General features: G+C 41.8%; 1 protein-coding gene across 2 annotated transcripts; it reads left to right on the forward strand.

Moving 5' to 3' along the window:
- The first annotated feature begins 256 nt into the window (after positions 1-256).
- eda (ectodysplasin A) lies at positions 257-17,859 on the forward strand. Of its 2 annotated transcripts, none has more exons than XM_058063676.2 (8): positions 257-719; positions 11,768-11,867; positions 13,483-13,521; positions 14,830-15,000; positions 15,312-15,346; positions 15,428-15,479; positions 16,555-16,685; positions 16,951-17,859. In XM_058063676.2, the coding sequence occupies exons 1-8, from the start codon at positions 390-392 to the stop codon at positions 17,209-17,211; spliced, it is 1,119 nt and encodes a 372-aa protein (XP_057919659.2). In that variant the 5' UTR covers positions 257-389; the 3' UTR covers positions 17,212-17,859. The 2 variants fall into 2 exon arrangements, with proteins under 2 accessions (XP_057919659.2, XP_057919660.2); XM_058063677.2 differs by having other exon boundaries at positions 16,555-16,679.
- Positions 17,860-22,371: the final 4,512 nt, after the last annotated feature.

A 22,371-nucleotide genomic window follows, 5' to 3' on the forward strand; every position in this document is an offset into this window, starting at 1 on the left:
ACATAGGTTTCACACTCATGTAATAGGGAATACGTCACTGAATGTGGTCACAAATGTTTTTGGTTTTTTTTTTCTCCATGTCACAACAAAGAAAAACAAACACTGGGGATTATTCTCACAGCATCTAATCATTCACATGTGTTGCAGTACAAAGATTTGTCCATTAGATGTCGCACTTTTACTGGATGTGAGGCTTCCAAGCGTCCAACCGGTGGCCTGGTTTACAGACCAATCAGAGAAGAGGTGGGCGGGTCTTAGAGTGTTACTACAGAAGAAGTTCGCACCGAACAGCCGCTGCTGCGGCTCTTGCTGCACTTATGCGTGTCCACATAAATAAATAGCCGCGGCCGATTATGCCGAGTTAAAGAGCTCCTAACTTGCCCTGTCCAATGATGGCACTCGATGTTCTACCCGTGGAGGAATTCCCGCGTAAAGTGATACCCAGAGGTGACCCCTGTATGTGTAACGCCAAGTGCCGGAATCGAAGCAGCAGCAGCAGCGTCGTCTTCCTGGGATTATTCATGCTGTCACTCTCGCTCCACGCTGTCACCCTGGTTTTCTACTTGGACCTGCGTTCCGAGGTCAAAAGGGAACTAATCCACCAGAAGCGGGACTCCATGTTGACACTTGTGGGGAGTGACTTGGCCAATCCGGAGTCTGCGGCTCTACCGCCCGGCCCCCTGCGGCTCGACCCCGGCAGCAGCCGCGGCACAGATGAGGTAAATTGAAGCAAGGCATAAAAAACAACAGCAAAGAGAAGCTGTCTCTTGCAGGGAATACGTAATTGATGGTTGTTGTCAGGGTGTGCTGCTGTTGTGGTGCGTTTCAACTTTTTCAAAACTCGGTATCCACAGTACTGTCATGTGTATTGAATGAACAAGTCTCTCAAGAATCGTTGTTTTAATAACACCCACTTTAGGAGTTGTCCCTGAGTCCCTGGACTAGGTCACATTTTAAGTGTAATTATGAGACAATGATAAAAATACAATAGTGTAGATTACCTTGAAGGACATGAACCGACTCTACTGTGCACCATTGGCTGAAGTACTACTGACAATCAGCTCAAAAGCTGTACAATTTAACTGAAGTCCACAATTGTTTTGATTTTTCTTTGGCTTTTTTGTGCTTATGGAATACTACCAGGGTTTCGGTGATGAGAAGCAGAAAATTATGATGACAACCATAGAACCATAAATGGAAGTCACGCTGTCATAGGAAAATGTGGGTGGTGCCAGAAGACTTAAGGGGAGGTGCTGCAGCTTGAGAAAAATAAATAAAAATATATTAATTCAAACCTTTCTTATGTTTAAAAGCAATGTCAATTGGTGATAAAAACTGGGATGAGCAGAAATCTCTTTTTCAAGGAGTATGTAGGCCACAACCTTGTCTTTTAATGTTTCTGTGACGTCACCACAGGAAAAGTGTTCTGATAACCATAGAACGAGAAAGGTGTTCCTATTAACATCAATTAGTAATGTAGTATGTTTGCCGTCCCACATTTAATTTTGCCATCACTGCCAGTTTTCCGGTTTCAAACACAGCAAAATGTTGGGAGAAAAGTACCACAAATTACCCAGCATGCCTTGTGGCAGGAATATATAGAGTAGATATTTAGATGCAGTCGGTAGGCTACTTTGTACATTGTGTGTGTTGTGGTGTTTGGATGGTTTTGGTACAAGCTACAGATTGCAAGACGCTTGGCAGGCCGGATATGGCCTGCGGGCCGCAGCTTGCACACCACTGTGTTACATAATTTTGAAAATAAGTTATCTTCTCTTTTCAATAAAGCCATTTCACAATAACACATTTACAGCTGTAAATATAATACTGTAAAATTGTGATTTTTGCCCAAATTAACCATATCGTCGTCCATGTCTGGAGGTATCACATGAAAACATAAAAAAGATAAGCATCAAAACACACTTATGGAGGTCATCCTTTAGATGTTCACTGAGCTAAAGCCTTTTAAGGCATGTATTTCCAGACTGTACGACTTGAGAGGTTTGCTTAAATCACATTTAAATGCCAGTGTGCTGCTTCCTAAGCGTCCCCTAAATGGTTATACTGGTGCTCATACTCTTCGGAATGAGTCAATACAGCAGCAGGTGGTGAGACAACGATGTAGATCACCAGCCAGCAGGTGCAGAGCCGTCGGCTTGATGCACATTCATCGGTAGTCACATGGTGCAGTTGGGAGTGTAGCCCGACTCGCCTCATATGTGTTTTCTTGTGACCTGGTGGCTGATTTAATAATCATTGTGTTGTCTGTGGCTTTGCAACTACTCACCACCACCACCACCTGCTTTACATAACACCACCTCCACATACACTCGTGGTTCCATCAGCAAATAGTTCCTTTGTTAATGGTTGTGTAACCTTTTACACAGAGTTGACGTGTCATGAGCACGCACCTTTTTTAGAAAAAAAATATAATTCTAAGGAAAAAAATGTGTGCAGTCAGATTGCATAGAGCAGGGGTCTCAAACTCAATTTACCTGGGGGCCACTGGAGCTAGGGTCTGGGCAAGGCTGGGCCGCATCAGGTTTTCCAAAAAAAACACATTCATTAAAAACAGAAAAATATACAAACTTTTTCAGTGCTTTGGTTCCGATTTTCTACAATAAAAGCTCTGATAAAACATTCCACTGTTCTTAAATATCTTAATTTTTATTTTTCTACACAAAATAAGATGAAAAATAAATAAACAAATCAAGAATAAAGAAAATCAATCAATCAGTAATAAATAAATATAATAATAATAATAAAACGGCAAATAATAAAAACTTAAGAAACCACATATAGTTGGTGGGTAGACAAATTATTTTTTCAGATTAAAATTAACAAAGCATTATTAGAGCCCTGTAGACATGACAAAACACTACTTTTTATTTACAACATATTGCGCAACTGCAGAGTCTTGAGACACATGCTAACTCGCAAAATAGAGAGCTAGCGACCTAAACGGTAGCCTTCAAGTTATTTCCTTTAAACTTAAATAGCCAAAAACTTACCACTTCCACACGGATAGGGAGGATAACTATTAACAGTTATTTAACCTTTAACATGAACATTAATCAAACGTAATAATTTTTTCCGAGTACATGATACCATACAGCATCCATATCAAACTAACATTAAACTTTCATATCAAGGCGGGGGCCTCAAACTAGTGTCCTGCGGGCCACATTTGGCCCACGGGCCGCGTGTTTGAGACCCCGGGCATAGAGTATTAAATAGCCCTAAAATAACCACCAGTTGCACTATGCACAATGTCCATTTAATAAATAAAATGCTTGATTATCTAAATAATTCAACCAATTGGTCCTTCATTACTTTTACATTTACACAAGAAAAAAATATTTTTTTCAGATTACGTGATTAATCGACAAATTTTGTTACAATACTCACACAAAGCAATGAACACACGCACTCATAATTCTGACTGTTGGGCCCTAATTGTTTAATTGTTTTCAATGTTTATTCCCTATGACAATTGGCGTACCCCACTTTTTGTACACTATTTCTGTATCTGACAGTGTTATACAAGTATTCCCATGAATTCACACCAGACGCATCACGGCGCGGGGGGCGTAGCAGCGAGTCATATGATTTCAAATCTCTTCTATTTTAATCTGGCAGTCTGTGACATATGTATGAATTTGGGGTTATTCTATTAAATTCTTCAGGTCTTACCATTAGCTATGGATGTGGTGTTTTCTTTGTAACATTTTCCTTATATATATATATATATGTGTGTGTATATATATAGCCTGTGTCTTTTGCTAAATCTATTTTAGATAGTTGAGGTTTCCCTGGCTTAGGCCAAGGAGATGGGCCTGGTATTCAATCCAGATGGTGACACATCATGAAGCGAAAGACTGTGGGCCAGCTGTAAATATTTAACAGTGCTGTGATGCTGTCCTCTCCAGATGTCTGCATTAAACAACTCTGATTACACATCCCACAGTTTACATAGTTGGAGAAACAGGAGCATGTGGCGTTTGGTCGCAGCTGCCGCACTTGTTAGCTTTTCAGACTTTTTGCTTTGAAGAATCTTTTGTTTTTTTGGAAGGCTTGGAAGACTTTTCATTGGATTTTTCACTCGAGTGTCCATCAAAGGCACACTAGCAGGAACGCAACAATTTCAAGTGTAGGGAAACAGAGATGTGCAGCAGGGGATGATAAAAGTGAAACGTGCAAAAACCATTAGGAAACCTGAGCGTATTTGAAGACATACTGTATAGACATACCTCAAACATGCCAAACCTGAGGTATGTTGGCCTTCAATAAGTCATGAGGGATGCCCCCTGCAACATTTCCACAAAGCCGTTTTACACCCCTGCACAACCTTAAGCTCCATTGTTCATGAGGTGGAAAACATGTGTGCCTTATGGAAGGTAAAAAATGTTCTCAAACTTGTTATCAAACTTTCATTCATTTTCTACCGCTTTTCCTCACGAGGGTCGCGGGGGTTGCTGGAGCCTATCCCAGCTGGGTGAGAGGCGGGGTACACCCTGGACTGGTCGCCAGCCAATCACAGGGCACATATAGACAAACAACCATTCACACTCACATTTATACCTATGGACAATTTGGAGTCGCCAATTAACCTAGCATGTTTTTGGAATGTGGGAGGAAACCGGAGTACCCGGAGAGATGGCCGAGGGTGGAATTGAACCGTGGTCTCCTAGCTGTGAGGTCTGCACGCTAACCACTCGACCGCCGTTTTACACCCCTGCACAGCTCCATTGTTCATGAGGTGGAAAACATGTGTGCCTTATAGAAGGTCAAAAATTTTCTCATTAGAGAATCAAACTTTATTCCAAATTTCATTGTCCCGTATTTGCCGTTCTTGTGCAAATTCCAAACAGGTAATTATGTGGTGTTGAAGGAGACGAGACCTTTGAAGGTCTTCTCTTGCAGATGAGAGACCAGGATCAACCTTCAAGGATCACCCCATGCCTTAACAGACAGCCAAACAGATCCTCCAGAAATAGGGCCAGTGACATTTTTGGGGGCCGACCACTTCACTTTTTTTGTTCCTCGGTATCTTTTAAGTAGTTTCAAATGTCATCCAACCTCAGCAGCAACGGCCTTGCTTATGCGGATCGACAATCCGATCGCGATCGAAGAGAAAAAGATCACGACAGACTGAATATATTTTGAAGCTCTACTTAGAACCTTCTTGAGATCCAATCATGCAACATATCAATTCATGCAATTGAACTGGTCTTAAAATTAGTCATCAGGAGTGTACCGGTACTGTATACTAAAACATCAGTACACATGAAATCTCACTTTTAATTTTTGTAACCTCTCTTACCCTGTTTGTAATTCATGTAGTTGGTTAATGTGACCACATCCCAATTGATTCTTGTCCGGTAATGTTCATATTTAGATATCTCAATAGCTTCAGCTCTGAGTTTTTATGTCTTTTAGTATGTCTGTTAAGTCTGCTAAACTTCTATCTAAATCAGAAAATAAAAAATGAAATCTGTTTTAACATGAAAGACTATTTATGCTACAAGATTTTCAGACTTCAAAACAGATACCTTATTTATTCGTTTTGGGAATGGGGTTAAATCCACTGTAACATTTTTACACACGATCGCACTCACTTCATAATGATGGTTTGATCATGTGTGATCTCACACGGTGCACAAACAACCCTCCATTCAACATGTGCTGTTAGTAAAACCTCTGGTAACACAGTAAAACTCAGCTGTCCAGCAGACCTGCCCTGTTTTGATCAGCAAAACGTTCCTCCTGGCTGCGTGATAATGCACGATACCTGCTGATGCGGAATAACAGCATTTGGCAGGACTTTGTCTCCCTTTAAAATCTCTTGAGCTATCTGAATCTTACAAGACGTTAAGTACCGTAATCTGAGTTGTAGGATGGAGTATAGTATTTTTCTTATAACTATTACATTAAATAATTTTCTGCCTTCAAAGTACTGAACAAACCAGATGGTAAAACATCTGGAGCCCTGTTAACAGCTATCACAAAGTCGGCTTGAATGGGGCACCAAGTCCAACATGCATGCTGAGAGAGCACCAGGGTGGGCTGTCACCAGTATCTCGTTTAAAAGTAAGCCTCCAATAAGAGACATTAATCAGTATACGGAAAGAGAAGTCACAATATTTTCCAATCGATGACATCATCTGTGATGGAAAGTTCCTGACTTATTGACATTTATTGACATTTATGTCTGGGTTATTGCATTACACTAACCTTATTAAATGTCTGTGGATTTGGTACTGCTCCTTCGACGTGCATTGTGCATGAATCGAATCAACAGCGCCACCTGCTGTTGGGCTGTGCAAATTACAGGCTATTCTCTTACTGAAAGAGCAAGTGCAGCGTGAGTCCTTGAGTAAAATGGTACTACAGTAAAGTCTTGTTATATCGATATTGTCGGGAGTCTGAAAAAATATCGATATAACCGGACTGTCGATATATCCGATCCTGCGCCGAACTACATTAAAAGTGGGCAATAATGCACTCGACATTGTTCTATAGTATAGAAAAGAACACGGCGAACGGCTGCTTCCAGTCAACTTTATTTTTCACACTTCCACCACCAGAGCACAGCACACACACCGATTCCCGTATGAAAAACAGTGATTATTGCAAGCGATAAAAAGATATCTGAATACAACACAATTAAATACATGTATTTGTACACTTGTGTCTTCGTTGGAATAGGTGTGTATGCTATGTCAGTTGGTTCTTCTGTTGCAGGCATGTGTTTGGCCAGCTATGTGGGGCGGGTTGAGCATGACTTGTGAACCAGGAAGTGCGGGAATCGGTGTGTGTGCTGCGCTCTGGTGGTGGAAGTGTGAAAAATAAAGTTGACTGGAAGCAGCCGTTCGCCGTGTTCTTTTTTGGTATTGAAATCCTTCAGCAAAGATTGATTTAAGCTGCTTTTGTATCGATATAAGCAGACCAAATTGGCTGGCGGGAGATGAAAAGGGCATCGTAGTAACCGGATTATCATAATAACCGGGTATCGTACTAACGGAACTAATTATATCATAAAAGACTAGAAATTTGCCGGGAAATGAAAATAGTATCGTAATAAGCAGTAATTCGTTATAACCGATATCGATATAACAAGACTTTACTGTATTTGTGATGTAGCTTTTTTTCTTTAATCTGTCTGAGAATCAGGCTTAATTCACAGTACATTCCCAAAGTCTGGCCCATCTGGCACTCACAGCTGATTTCTATGAGAAATCAGCATGATGCCTGCTGTTCTAAGTTCATACTCCCGATGCAACAGTGATAGGTAGCTCCTACTGCGCATCTGGCATCCTCATCTCCATCCCTTAGTTTTACCTAACCTTTTCCAACTGCAAACGTATTTGTGGTTTTCTCTGAAAATCTGCAGTTTTTGGATAAATGCCGCCAGAATCCATGTTATTTGTGTGGCCAATGTGTGTGAGACCACATTGAGGGAATCATGATTTAATAGCTGTGTTTCCCTCTTATAATCACTTTAAAATGTTGGTGTATTCTAGTAGTTTGAGTGCAAAACTGAAGGGAAAACACAAGCGGTTGTTTTACTCTGTTAATAGGGCAAAAAGAATCTTGTGATCAGAAAATTACACATCCCTGGGGTGTTTTAAATTTAGTCATATCCTCACAGAACAACAGGGAATCGTGTCCTCGGCGCACACCATCACCCCCCCTCGCTTTGAAGGTTTGAAAGCCCTCTAATTATTAGCATTTTCTCCTTGTTCTGAAAAGAATGGTTTACTCAATAGTTGGCACTTGGCATACATACCAACACATTGTCGTCTTGATTTACTGTAATGCCGCATGCCTTTGAAGGGTACTAGGGCTGTAAATGTTCTAATGACGAGAATTCCAATAGTCTTTTCATGAAATCATTTCATGTTGCTTTCATCTAAAACACCAGCTTCACCTTAGTAGCAGCCTGGCAGATTGCTTGTTTGTTTTTTGGCGTTTAGGTGCAGCTTCATCTCGGGCCAGAAACTGGCTGTGGAATGATGTTTTGGCTGTCAGAACAGAAGAAAGTTTTAATGCCATATGCCTGAACGTACACCCAGAAGTCTTTGAGAGGTAACAGGCCCTTATATGCCAACAGCTGGTGGGGAGATGTGGAGACACCTGCACGCCAAATGAACAGCAAACATCTGGAGGGATGATAAACCATAGTTTACCACACTCCTCCGTCAGCCTCTAATACTCAGGTCAGACATGTACAGGTATAGTATGTCAGCTGGTCAAGCTATAGACTCCTTGTTAGGGGGGGCTCCATCCAAGGTCAACCAGATGTTACATGGGTTTCTTTTACTAGAGTTCACAGATTGGAAGGGCCCACCTTCACTTCTGTACTATCCATTTATTCATCAATTTTCGACTTTTATGCCATGATATAAAAATAAAGTTGACTGGAAGCAGCCGTTCGCCGTGTTCTTTTTTGGTATTGAAATCCTTAAGCAAAGATTGATTTAAGCTGTTTTTGTATCGATATAAGCAGACCAAATTGGCTGGCAGGAGATGAAAAGGGCATCCTAGTAACCGGATTGTCATAATAACCGTGTATCGTACTAACGGAACTAATTATATCATAAAAGACTAGAATTTTGCCGGGAAATGAAAATAGTATCGTAATAAGCAGTAATTCGTTATAACCGATATCGATATAACGAGGATTTCAATACCAAAAAAGAACACGGCGAACGGCTGCTTCCAGTCAACTTTATTTTTCACACTTCCACCACCAGAGTGCAGCACACACAGCGGAAAACACCCGTCCCTCGCGCCTACCCCTCCGGGTGGCAACACCTTCCCTATCGATAGTTCCGGGGTGAATTATGTCCCGGTAGCCGGTAATCACTACAGCGTAAGTTTATTTTTATTTACTGTAGTACAAAATGTATTGTAGTACAAAAGCATGCTAGATACGCAATCCATGAACTCAAGGAGAAAATTACATGCCATATCAAAGATCCGCCCACTTTTAATGCAGTTCGGCGCAGGATCGGATATATGGATAGTCCGGTTATATCTGTATTTTTTCCGACTCCCGAGAATATCGATATACGAGACTTTACTGTATATAGTAAAAATAAGTTTGATAAAAAGGTGAGAAACATTAATGAATTCAAGAAAAACATGAAGTCATGACAAGTGGGTGGCCATCTTTCTCAACTTTTCTGTGAAGGGAAAAGTGATGTTAAATATTCATTCATCCCATGTATTTATATGCATTCTCTTCTGTATGTAAAATTACATTGTAAACACAATTTAAATGTGTGATTGGATTTGGATTATTTCTAATCACAATCAGTATTGTTTCACTTTCACTTGCATCACAACTATTTACATGTTCCCGGGATTGTGTGTGATGTACAACTGCCAAGGACAAAGTCCTTGTGTCTGTGTCCTTAAACATTCTCAGAAAGGAGGACCACATTGTTGGTAAATTGTGAAGGATCCTGGAAATTCCTCTGGCAAGATTCGGTTACATAGCATCATCCTTGAAATCCATCTGCTTGAAGTTCCTTCCTTGACATTGACAAACACTATCTAACTACTGTGGGCTTTTGTCTTCTTTTTTTTTCATTATTGTGGTGTTTCAGTTGCTCTGCATGCAACCACAAAAAAGAGGTTCTGCAAGTTCATCCAACCTGGAGAAGACTTTTTTTTCCTCTCCACTGGGGATTAACTATGTTTACTTGAGTTATGTTAACTTCATTCGGAGCCAGATGACTAAATGATAAAGAATTATTTACAGCCTTTTGAACCATGTTAAGATGCTGCACGTGTCACTACTTTCGGGATGTCCATTGCACAACCTCCAAGCAGATGTTCAGCCTCTCACTCTCTGGGATCATTATTTATGCTGACAAAGTGCGATCGAGCTCTTGGTTGATCTACGGGTGGTCTTGTTGAGTTTCCAATGAGCCTATTGACTCTCTTGGACAACAGTAGCTCAAAAGGACTTAACTCTTAGGACATTGCTTTGGGAACAGAAGGTGGCAGGTTAAATACTCCCAAAGGACCAACATAAACTGAGAAAAATACTTCTTATGGCCGTTATGACTGGTGCCAGTTGCTTATGATTAATCCAAGTAAAAGGTTCATGCGGTCGTCACTGTATTTTCTGAGGCAACACTCCAAAACTTTAAATACTTTGTTGCCATAGCTGTCTACATTGTCCATGTTAATGTTGCTACAAAGGCGGGAGTTAGTCATGACCCCTGGGAGAACACTTGTAGCTCGGCTTTCCTCAGCCACGTCAGCCTTTTCATTGACTAGATTTTATCCCATTCATGGTGCATCTGGGCAGGCATGGGACCAGGTGCCAACAATCTCAGACTAAACACAATTCATGTCCTCCTTTTGTAAATGAACAAGAGTTTTACATTTGCAACCAAGCGGATGTCGAAAACAGACAAAGGTGACTTAAGTTCCAGTTTAGGTTACAGAAACCCCCGAGGGGACAGACAATGATTTTCCAGTTTCACACACATGTTTGAGCCTTAAGATTACTGTATTAAAAAAACAGCCCTTGCATTGGTTCCTTCTCAAATTCAACATTGTCTACATTTAGCACCAGTACTATTTGTACAAAGAACCGGATGTAGCAGAAATGAGGATGCTGAGGTTCTAATTGGGAGTGACCAGGATGGATAGGATCAGGAACAAGTACATCAGAGGGACATTACATGTTAGAGGCCTTGGAGATAAAGTCAGAGAGGCCAGACTGAGATGCTTCGGACATGTCCAGAAGAGAGATAGTGAATATATTTGTAGTACAGTAAACCTCGGATATATCGGAAATTCGCTCACAACGGACAGATAAAAAAAGAACCAATTTTTCTGTAATGCATTTCCAATAAAAATTCATTGCATGTATCGGATTTTTTATAACGGATTTCGCCTATTTCGGACAAAATCTCCAGTCCCGTTCCAATTTCCCTCGCATATATAGGATGGCTGCCTGACGAGCGTAACAGGGCCTAGCTTAATTAACAATTTGTTATGCTCAGAGTCCAATAAAGTTAAATTCTCATTACCTTACGTCTCTTTTCATTGCCCACTCCAGGTACATTGGAAACATAGTCAAGGAAGTGCCTTTTTATAACGGATATAAATCCGATATATGCGTAAAACAGACATTTTCCGATATACGCATATAACAGATTTCGCTTATATGGGACAAAACATGGGAACAATTGAATCCGATATATCCGAGGTTTACTGTAGGATGCTGCGTTTAGAGCTGCCAGGAGAAAGACCAAAGAGGAGGTTTATGGATGTAGTGAAGGAGGACATGAGGATAGTTGGTGTGAGAGAGACAGATGCAGAAGACAGGGTTGGACGGAGGAGATTGATTTGCTGTGGCGACCCCTGAAGGGAAAAGCCGAAAGAGAAAGAAGAGACCCAGTCCAAAGTCTTTCAAATCCTCGTATCAATCCTTGTTCTGAATGCTGTTTTTTTTTGTACTAGAGGTTCTAACAGTCTGCCTTGCTTATGCATTATGAGACCTGGACATGAACTAGTGACATTTTGCATCGGCACTTCAGGCTTCCCTAATAAACATCTTCGGGTGCCAATAGGTACTATTGTAATGTTCTCCAACATCGATGATACCTGGAACTGTGCTGAACAAACACTTCATTATTTTTACATTTGTTTTCCTACAACAGAGATTTAGATTGTTTGAATGAAAGAATAGGAAATAATTTAAGGTTGTCGGTAACATTTATTTTTGTCCCCCTTTCCTTAGGAGAGCTCACTGCGTCGAAATAGAGACATCCTTGCCACAGAAGATAACAGGGGCATAACTCAGAGGGCAAAAAGAAGTCCCGGCAAGCAGCCAGAAATAGGTATATAAAACTTCATTGCTTTTTAAGAGTTTGGCCTACGTTTCAATTTTAGTTTCCAAAATCTATCCATTACATTTACAATGAAAAGCAAGTGCGCCTGAAGCCTTCTTGAGCCATTCATGGTAGATACCGTAAACGATACCTCTGGCTTAATGTTTCTTTGGCGGGGGCTTCAGTGCAGGTTTTGAAATATTGCAAACTGTTTGCTAATGGGTTCTCACTTTTAGTCAAAATTTTTTTTTTCATACCTAATAAATATGGCTGCCGTTCCACATTATGGTACTGATATTATGCACTGAGAAATCAAATAGAATGAGGTTGATTATTACTTGGATTGCAAACAAGGAGTTTTGAAAGACACACAAAAGCCTGTGTTGAGTTTCCCTTTTTAAAATATGACATCCCTGAAATCTTTTTGAAATTTTCACTGAGCAGATATTCTCAATGTTTCGGTAAATATGCCATAAAAGGAGTGATATTTTAGAGCATGTACTTTTTCAATCAAGCGTGCACTCATTCAAGGTCATCATCTAAGACTGGTGGCTTTCATAAATCCGGTGGAACTAATTCATCATCATCGATGCCTCAACGGCAAACCACATGTGCCAATATGTTTGAATTTGCTTTTTTTTTTGTTTAGAATGTGAGCTATGCAAATAAAAAAAATAGCAAAGTCTTTGAAGTTTCATGTGGAAGCGCAACAAGTGCTACATGATCATAAGGCATTTTGACGTCTGTGGCGTGACACTGACTACTTGGGAGGAGGAGAATTGATGATTGTGTTTAAATTAGATGAATAAACTCACCTTTGAGACTTTTCGACATAAATCAGTAAAGTCCCGAGCCTCTAAACACTAATCATTCCCAGCTTTCTCCTCTGCTTGTACTCAGACAAAAGCTTTTCTAATCCCAGCCTAAGATGTGTGTGTGTGCGCTGCCCTCCTAACGGGCACCAGATTTCAGATAGGGCTGCTCATTAAGAAAAATCTACGCGGATGCATCCAGTCATGTAGCCAGAGGAGAAACCTTGGCCATATGTTCACAGGGGACTCAAACTGTGAGGTTTTAAGGTTAAATGGCCTTTGTAGTTGTAATGGCATGGTAAACACAAGATCAGCGAGACGGCCTTTTGAAAATAAATCTTCATCTGCATGAAAGTAAGTATGCACACGGGCACGTTGTCTTTCACTCGCTGACATAGATGCCCCACCGTCGTCTACACACATACACACACACACACATGTGCACATGGCTGTAAAAGAAAGACACACATAAACGCATGCACATTCACACACTTTCATCTGCATTCTCCATCTGGGCTTAATTCAAAGAAAGGGATTTTGGCAGGATAAAGTATCTCTCTAATGATCTTCTCCAGTTCCATTGCCTGTGAATGCTTAAGGCACTTGTTCATACAGATGAGGTGAAACCACACTTACAAATTGCTACACTAGACAAACCCACAGGACTAACTCCAGCGCTCGATGCCCAACATATCAGCATTGAGAAAATACCTGCGTGGAACAAGCCAGATTCTCGAGATGCAATCGGAGAAGATGATGATTGGTCGGGAGGGCATTTGAAGCTTAATCACTTTGTTTTCCTTTCTTTTCAGAATCGACAGGAAAAGAAAAAAGAAAAGAAAGGAAAAAAGGTAATCAGATATTCAGACAAGTTTGTTTGAGGATGCTGAGTCATGTGGGTCATCGAAGGAGGGTTGAACTGTCTGTGTAGATCCAGGTCTCATCCGGGTCATGGTAATCCATGGTGATCTTAAGTAAGTTTGATCAAGTGTAGCATTACTACAGCTTCTGTTTGAACTGCCGGTATTACCAACGGTTTTCGAAAGGCTGGCAAGCTAATTGGCTAATTTGCCTCGAGACAGCAAGAGAGGGAGACCGACAAAGTGTGTAATGAAGGAATTCATTCTTTCATTCATTCATTTTCTTTTTCTACCGATTTTTCCTCACGAGGGTCACGGGGGTGCTGGAGCCTATCCCAGCTGTCTTTGGGCGAGAGGCGGGGTACACCCTGGACTGGTCGCCAGCCAATCACAGGGCACATATAGACAAACAACCATTCACACTCACATTCATACCCATGGACAATTTAGAGTCGCCAATTAACCGAGCATGTTTTTGGAACCCACGCACGCATGGGGAGAACATGCAAACACCACACAGAGATTCCTGAGGGTGGAATCGAACCCGTGTCTCCTAGCTGTGTGAGATCCATCCATCTATTTTCTAGACCGCTTATCTTCACAAGAGTCACGGGCATGCTGGAGCCTATCCCAGCTGTCTTCGGGCGAGAGGCGGGGTACACCCAGCCAATCACAGGGCACATATAGACAAACAACCATTCACACTCACATTCATACCTATGGATAATTTGGAGTCGCTAATTAACCTAGCATGTTTTTGGAATGTGGGAGGAAACCGGAGTACCCGGAGAAAACCCACGCATGCACGGGGAGAACATGCAAACTCCACACAGAGATGGCCGAGGGTGGAATTGAACCCTGGTCTCCTAGCGGTGAGGTCTGTGCGCTAACCACTCATCCGCCGTGCCGACCTAATGAAGGAATTATGATGAATTGTGATACTGAAGAAGGCGACTTTAGTGGGTTTTAGTTCTCAGGAGGAGGAGGAGGATGGCGATGACTACTAGTATTATAATATTACATGCACTGTTTGGTTTTATTATTTACTTAATAAAAAGTTTAAAAAATCTTTGTGTAGTAAATATCACATGTTTCTAATATGGACACCTTATTGTTTATATATGTCTAAACTCTTTGCTCTATAGTCAGGAAATTATGGTAATCATATATTCAAACTCAATAATCCCAATTCAACCCACCATTGAGTCCCTCATCAACTCCAGCTTTTCTTTTTCTGAGACATTTTGTGTAGATGCTACACAGACTCATCTTACAATATTTTGCATTCTCTACTCTTAGGAAAGAAACGAATAATACCAGGTCCCCCCGGTCCTCCAGGTCCCCCGGGCCCTCAGGGGCCACCGGGCATCCCTGGAATCCCTGGAATCCCAGGAAGCAATGCCGTGGGTCCTGCAGGACCGCCCGGCCCCCCTGGGCCACAGGGGCCTCCAGGCGTTCAAGGACCAGCAGGTACCAAGTTCAAAATAGAAGATGACTGTTATCATACTGCAATAGCCAAAACTCCAGTCCCGTTCTTGGATTACACAGCATGAGCCTGCATGTAGCAAATGTTCCCACGCTCAGAGAGGGCTCAAGTTGTCAAAATGAATCAACCCATCATTTACAGTGAGACTTTCTAATGCAAGATGTCAAACATTGTGTGGGATAGCAGTGATCTTTCTGTAGTCTAGGACATTGCTTGTTTTGTTTTAGTCAATGTGGTGTCGGCTCGGCTTCAACTTCAGTAATGGTTGAGAACCGCATCTTTTTATTTGTTTTAGGGGTTCCCGATAGGACCAAAACAAAAGAATTCCAGGTACACTGTCTCACCTACAAAAACAAAATTGAATCCTCACATAGGAACATTAATTTTAATGCTTTTTTATTTATTTTTCAGCCTGCAGTGGTCCATTTGCAAGGGCAGGAAACAACCATCCAAGTGAGAGAAGGTGTGTTGTGGTTCTTTTATCATCAAGTTAAATATATACAGTAAAGTCTTGTTATATCGATATTGTCGGGAGTCGGAAAAAATATCGATATAACCGGACTGTCGATATATCCGATCCTGCGCCGAACTGCATTAAAAGTGGGCAATATTGCACTCGACATTGTTTTATAGTATAGAACAATGTCGAGCAGCTTAAATCAATCTTTGCTTAAGGATTTCAATACCAAAAAAGAACACGGCGAACGGCTGCTTCCAGTCTGCTAGTACAGAAGAACCAACGAACGCCAGCATGTACATATGAAAAACAGTGATTATTGCAAGCGATAAAAAGATATCTGAATACAACACAATTAAATACATGTATTTGTACACTTTTGTCTTCGTTGGAATAGGTGTGTATGCTATGTCAGTTGGTTCTTCTGTTGCAGGCATGTGTTTGGCCAGCTATATGGGGCGGGTTGAGCATGACCTGTGAACCAGGAAGTGCGGGAATCGGTGTGTGTGCTGCGCTCTGGTGGTGGAAGTGTGAAAAATAAAGTTGACTGGAAGCAGCTGTTCGCCGTGTTCTTTTTTGGTATTGAAATCCTTAAGCAAAGATTGATTTAAGCTGCTTTTGTATCGATATAAGCAGACCAAATTGGCTGGCGGGAGATGAAAAGGGCATCGTAGTAACCGGATTATCATAATAACCGGGTATCGTACTAACGGAACTAATTATATCATAAAAGACTAGAAATTTGCCGGGAAATGAAAATAGTATCGTAATAAGCAGTAATTCGTTATAACCGATATCGATATAACGAGACTTTACTGTACATTTTGGAGTGGCCTTTTTTGACCACCCTAAGGAACGACTAGAGGCATCATATATTCAATGATGACTAACATTAGTAGCTAAACTTTGTCAATCATTAGCTGAGCGCAGGATATGATGCAGCACGTTCGAAAGTTAGCGCATCATGTTGAAGTGTTTATACAGTATTTCAGTATGACTTATTTTGTCACACCCCTTTTAGTTAAAGGATAGGACCAATCTTCATTGTTTTTCTTTTCTTTGTTTCCTGTGACATGTTTAGATCTTTCTGAAGGCATCCTCAGGAACTGGAAGATGGTGTCCATCCATCACCGTGTGTTTAAAATGCACTCTCGCTCAGGGGAGCTTGAAGTGCTTTTGGATGGTGTCTACTTCATATATAGTCAGGTAGAAGTGAGTACGGTCCTTGACGTAACTCTTGTAACTCTTACTGGTCTAATTCACTATCCAAATCCTCTTTGCTTTGCTTAGCCATACGTATATATTTCTGCTTATTTCAAAAGCTACATTTGTTCTCCCCATCTGTGTCTAATTGAGTAACTCTGTAATGTAAGTCCATGTCAGCTACTCAACTACCCCATCCGTTTCAGATGGACATAGTATATCTTGAATTGATGAGCCCTTGCCGTCGTTCATAAATCTCTCGCCTCTCCACCAGGTGTATTACCTCAACTTCACAGACATTGCCAGCTACGAGGTGATGGTGGATTCCAACCCTTTCCTCCGCTGCACCTGCAGCATCGAGACAGGCCAGCGCAAGTTCAACACCTGCTACACAGCTGGGGTGAGCCTGCTGCGTGCAGGCCAGAGGATCTCCATTCGTATAGTCTATGAGGACACGCTCATCAGTATGACCAACCACACCACTTTCCTGGGAAGCGTCAGACTCGGCGAGGCTCCATCTGCTGGACAGAATTGATCGCTACACAAGTCATGCCCCTCTCATGCTGACATGGATTTGCTGAAATTATAAGCTCTGTCTCGATGCTTCCAGCATTGATCCCCCCGCGGGATCCTGCTATGACGGCAATGAAACCCTATGCAGTGGCTCTGTCGTGAGAAGAACAATATGGACTTTAATGCTTGTGATTCCACTGAGAAGAAGTGCTCTTGACCTTGATGAGCTGAATGTCTGTTTGCTCATCAAATACATGTCACTATTTAAAGTCACCAGCATCTCTCCAACAAGAAAGGAGATACCTTACACACAGTTACATCATATTAACAGTTCACCCAGAGGAAAAAAATGTCATTCCAAATTTTGGTATTTGCATTTTCTTAGACTTTATGTAACTTTATAAATAACTACAGTTGTGTGGTTTTCATAAAAGCCTCTAAAGTTACAAAAATTGTTGAGAAAATCCATCCAACTGGAGTTCTAAGAGCAACAGCACTATATATTTTGCACACATTTTGCACTACAGCATCCCTGCAGAATATCAGTGATATGTTTTGTGACAGTGCTATTGTCTATTTACCGTATGAATGCATACATGTGGAATAATGATTGTTATGTCTGTGTACATATTGTATATAAAATGGGATATACTTTTGTAAATGAAGTTGACTGATGGATTAAAATGTTTTTGTTCTGTCGAAATGCCTTTGTCATTTAAGACGTGTTCTACTTTTCTTTCATTTTGGACTCTGCTGGAAGAAAAAGTGAATGTTCTTTGGCCTGATGTGTTTATTACAAAAATATAGCGTTCACCACCTTCATGGTGAAGATTTTATAGCAAGATTTACACATAAAATCCATTCAGAAAGCCAGGGCACATATCGACAAACAACCATTCACACTCACATTAATGCCTATAGACCAGGGGTCGGCAACCTTTACTATGAAAAGAGCCATTTTACCCAATGCCCACTGAAGAAAAATAGCCTGGAGCCGCAAAACATATAGTATGTTTAAAACAACATTGGAGGGAATTTGGGGGTATCAAAGTAGTTCAGATAAGAAAAGACGAGTTGGAGTACTCTTGCTAGTTTTGGAGATAAACTTACATAAATGTATGTGTAAACTACTGTAAACGTAAAAACAAGTTCCCATGCCGCTGTTTTTAAATTATCTCGAATTTATTTTTTAGATTTGTAGGTAAGTATTACTTGTTTTTCTGCATGTACTGAACTGGATAGCAGTCAGAACTCACTCAGGATGCATTCATGGTCTCAGACAAAGTTGGATTTTTTAAAACTCATTACAAAAGATGTGCATTTTCTCCACTCGGGTGTTAAAAATATTCAAGCATCGCAAAGGGAGCCACAATAAAGAGGCTGAAGAGCCACATGCGGCTCTGGAGCCGCAGGTTGCTGACCCCTGCTATAGACAATTGAGTTACATGTTTTTGGAATGTGGAGTGGAGAAAACCCACGCACGGGGAGAACATGTAAACGCCACACAAATTCACCGCAGCCTCCATTCACAAAGCCATTCAAACTATTTGAGTATAAAACAGTGGACAGTGTTTAGAAAAGCGATATAGATATATATTTTTAAAATAATAAAATTATTATAGGCAATAAAATGACGACATGTCACTAAGTGAATCAGGATGGATGTTATGTTATACTACTGAGTGTTACATCATTAGTGAGTGCCATGCCAGTGAAGCATTAAAATTTATATTTAATGCTTTCCTCGAGAAAGAACACTGGTTACTGTCCAAACAGCTCTTGCTTTCTAAAATATCTTCAAGGAGTATAAAACGAGAATCTGTGAGCTGTTTCAATTAGTCTGATAGTCGAGTCATAAACTGCATTAGTAAAGGCAATAAAGACGATAAAATGTGCTTCTTGTGTTTGGAAAAATAATGTGTCACCTTAACTGAAGCATAACTATTCTCATGTGGACCAGATTTTGTTCTGTAAGTATTTAGCAATCGCTATTCTGATTCAAGTAATATTTATCGTTTAAAACTTGGGGGTTCCCACAGCATTAGAAAGGAGTTCAAGAGTCTCCTTGCACCGCTTGCAACAGATGTGCAAGACAAGTCAAGAGCACGCTCCCTTGATGACGGATGCAAATTTCCTAATCATAAATTCATCAGACGTCTAGCATTGAGTCCAAGTTTAAAATTTGTAGAGGAACTCTGACTATGTGGTCCAAAGCGGTGTCAATGGAAGCGAAAAGGGCTCATTAAGCTGTGAAATGAACCCAAAATAAGCAGAAATCGGAGGAGACAAAATCTATAATCTGGAAGGAATGTGCTGGCGAGCTCAGCAACATCAAAATACCTGGAAGACCACTGAAGACAACTTAAGTGGATGATCACACAACTCTTCCCTCAGAGGAAACCAAAGCTTTTTACAACATCCAGCCAGGTCAAGAACTCTACCAAGAAGCTTAGTGGATCATTGTCAAATGCTACAAGAATAAACGGCACAGGGTGAAAATAAGGTGAAAATCACCAATAAAGCAAAAAGTTGAGTTCTACTTTCCCAGAGACACTTAACCCATGAAACCAGCAACTTATATTCCAATCATGTGAAGACTAGGAACGGTTGTTGGGTGTAAAAGGTGACCCCATTACTTGCTAAGAGTCCACTGGGCCCGTGCCAGTTGGTGCCAGTTTGCGCCAATGCAATTTGCTGTGGCGCCTAGTGTCCCCGATAAGGTGCCTAGTGGCGTGCAGTGGCTCAAACTGCCTCCCAACTGGCTCGTGGTGGCTTGTAACGGGTTTGGCACCCTAGAGACACTTAACCAATGAAACCAGCAACTTATATTCCAATCATGTGAACACTAGGAACAGTTGTTGGGTGTAAAAGGTGACCCCATTACTTGCTAAGAGTCTACTGGGCCCGTGCCAGTTGGTGCCAGTTTGCGCCAATGCAATTTGCTGTGGCGCCTAGTGTCCCCGATAAGGTGCCTAGTGGCGTGCAGTGGCTCAAACTGCCTCCCAACTGGCTCGTGGTGGCTTGTAACGGGTTTAGCACCCTAGAGACACTTAACCCATGAAACCAGCAACTTATATTCCAATCATGTGAAGACTAGGAACAGTTGTTGGGTGTAAAAGGTGACCCCATTACTTGCTAAGAGTCCACTGGGCCCGCACCAGTTGGTGCCAGTTTGCGCCAATGCAATTTGCTGTGGCGCCTAGTGTCCCCGATAAGGTGCCTAATGGCATGCAGTGGCTCAAACTGCCTCCCAACTGGCTCGTGGTGGCTTGTAACGGAACGGGTTTAGCACCCTAGAGACACTTAACCCATGAAACCAGCAACTTATATTCTAATCATGTGAACACTAGGAACAGTTGTTGGGTGTAAAAGGTGACCCCATTACTTGCTAAGAGTCTACTGGGCCCGCACCAGTTGGTGCCAGTTTGCGCCAATGCAATTTGCTGTGGCGCCTAGTGTCCCCGATAAGGTGCCTAGTGGCGTGCAGTGGCTCAAACTGCCTCCCAACTGGCTCGTGGTGGCTTGTAACGGGTTTAGCACCCTAGAGACACTTAACCCATGAAACCAGCAACTTATATTCCAATCATGTGAAGACTAGGAACGGTTGTTGGGTGTAAAAGGTGACCCCATTACTTGCTAAGAGTCCACTGGGCTCGCGCCAGTTGGTGCCAGTTTGCGCCAATGCAATTTGCTGTGGCGCCTAGTGTCCCCGATAAGGTGCCTAGTGGCGTGCAGTGGCTCAAACTGCCTCCCAACTGGCTCGTGGTGGCTTGTAACGGGTTTAGCACCCTAGAGACACTTAACCCATGAAACCAGCAACTTATATTCCAATCATGTGAACACTAGGAACGGTTGTTGGGTCTAAAAGGTGACCCCATTACTTGCTAAGAGTCTACTGGGCCCGCGCCAGTTGGTGCCAGTTTGCGCCAATGCAATTTGCTGTGGCGCCTAGTGTCCCCGATAAGGTGCCTAGTGGCGTGCAGTGGCTCGAACTGCCTCCCAACTGGCTCGTGGTGGCTTGTAACGGGTTTAGCACCCTAGAGACACTTAACCCATGAAACCAGTAACTTATATTCCAATCATGTGAAGAGTTGGAACGGTTGTTGGGTGTAAAAGGTGACCCCATTACTTGCTAAGAGTCCACTGGGCCCGTGCCAGTTGGTGCCAGTTTGCGCCAATGCAATTTGCTGTGGCGCCTAGTGTCCCCGATAAGGTCCCTAGTGGTGTGCAGTGGCTTAAACTGCCTCCCAACTGGCTCTTGGTGGCTTGTAACGGGTTTAGCATCCTAGCATTACATTGGGCAGGGAATACTGTATGTTGATATCGGAATTGTTTCTAGGGCCAGTGGGGTAACTGGTATAGTAAACTTATTTGTAACCATAGTGGCATTCAACTATGACGACTCCAGAGTCAAATAAAACACATAAGCCTTGTAGGATGACAATGATAACTAAGAAGCCTGTTGCAGGATGCAGGAAGTGAATCTGTTTATGCGACGATAACAAATAGAGTGACAGCTGCAGGAAATCTACGGCCATGCAAGTTTTAGTAAACAGTACTTTGACTTTCCTTCTCTTAGTGCATGTGTGCAACATCTTTGTTTACATATGCTAACACCTCAGCCTATTTTCGTAGGCCTCTTTGTACCTTAACTGTAGCTTCCATTGGGCTCCACCTTCACATTGTTAGTTTATTTGTTCCTCTCGAGCCTGTTCGAAAATCCTTTCCGTTTTCCCTGTGACGTAATGTTTAGATGTACTATTCTCAGGATAAACTCCCCAACTAAGTGGGCTAAATTCTTATGTTATAATCGGTCCAAAATATATACAGTAAAGTCTCGTTATATCGATATTCTCGGGAGTCGGAAAAAATACCGATATAACCGGACTATCCATATATCCGATCCTGCGCCGAACTGCATTAAAAGTGGGCAATAATGCCCAGTATAGAACAATGTCGAGCAGCTTAAATCAATCTTTGCTTAAGGATTTCAATACCAAAAAAGAACACGGCGAACGGCTGCTTCCAGTCAACTTTATTTTTCACACTTCCACCACCAGAGCACAGCACACACACCGATTCCCGCACTTCCTGGTTCACAGGTCATGCTCAACCCGCCCCACATAGCTGGCCAAACACATGCAACAGAAGAACCAACTGCGTTCGTGGTTTCTCTCGTGTG

This window comes from Doryrhamphus excisus, linkage group LG22, assembly GCF_037039965.1.
Source record: "Doryrhamphus excisus strain RoL-2023G ecotype Guam linkage group LG22, RoL_Dexc_Guam_v1.1, whole genome shotgun sequence".
In the NCBI taxonomy this organism is placed as follows: domain Eukaryota; kingdom Metazoa; phylum Chordata; class Actinopteri; order Syngnathiformes; family Syngnathidae; genus Doryrhamphus; species Doryrhamphus excisus.

Coding starts and splice junctions, on each gene's coding strand:
- eda (XM_058063676.2), top strand. CDS start 390: ATGATGGCACTCGATGTTCTACCCGTGGAGGAATTCCCGCGTAAAGTG. Junction 15,347..15,427: donor CCAAAACAAAAGAATTCCAG/GTACACTGTCTC, acceptor TTTATTTTTCAG/CCTGCAGTGGTCCATTTGCA. Junction 16,686..16,950: donor TCATATATAGTCAGGTAGAA/GTGAGTACGGTC, acceptor CCTCTCCACCAG/GTGTATTACCTCAACTTCAC.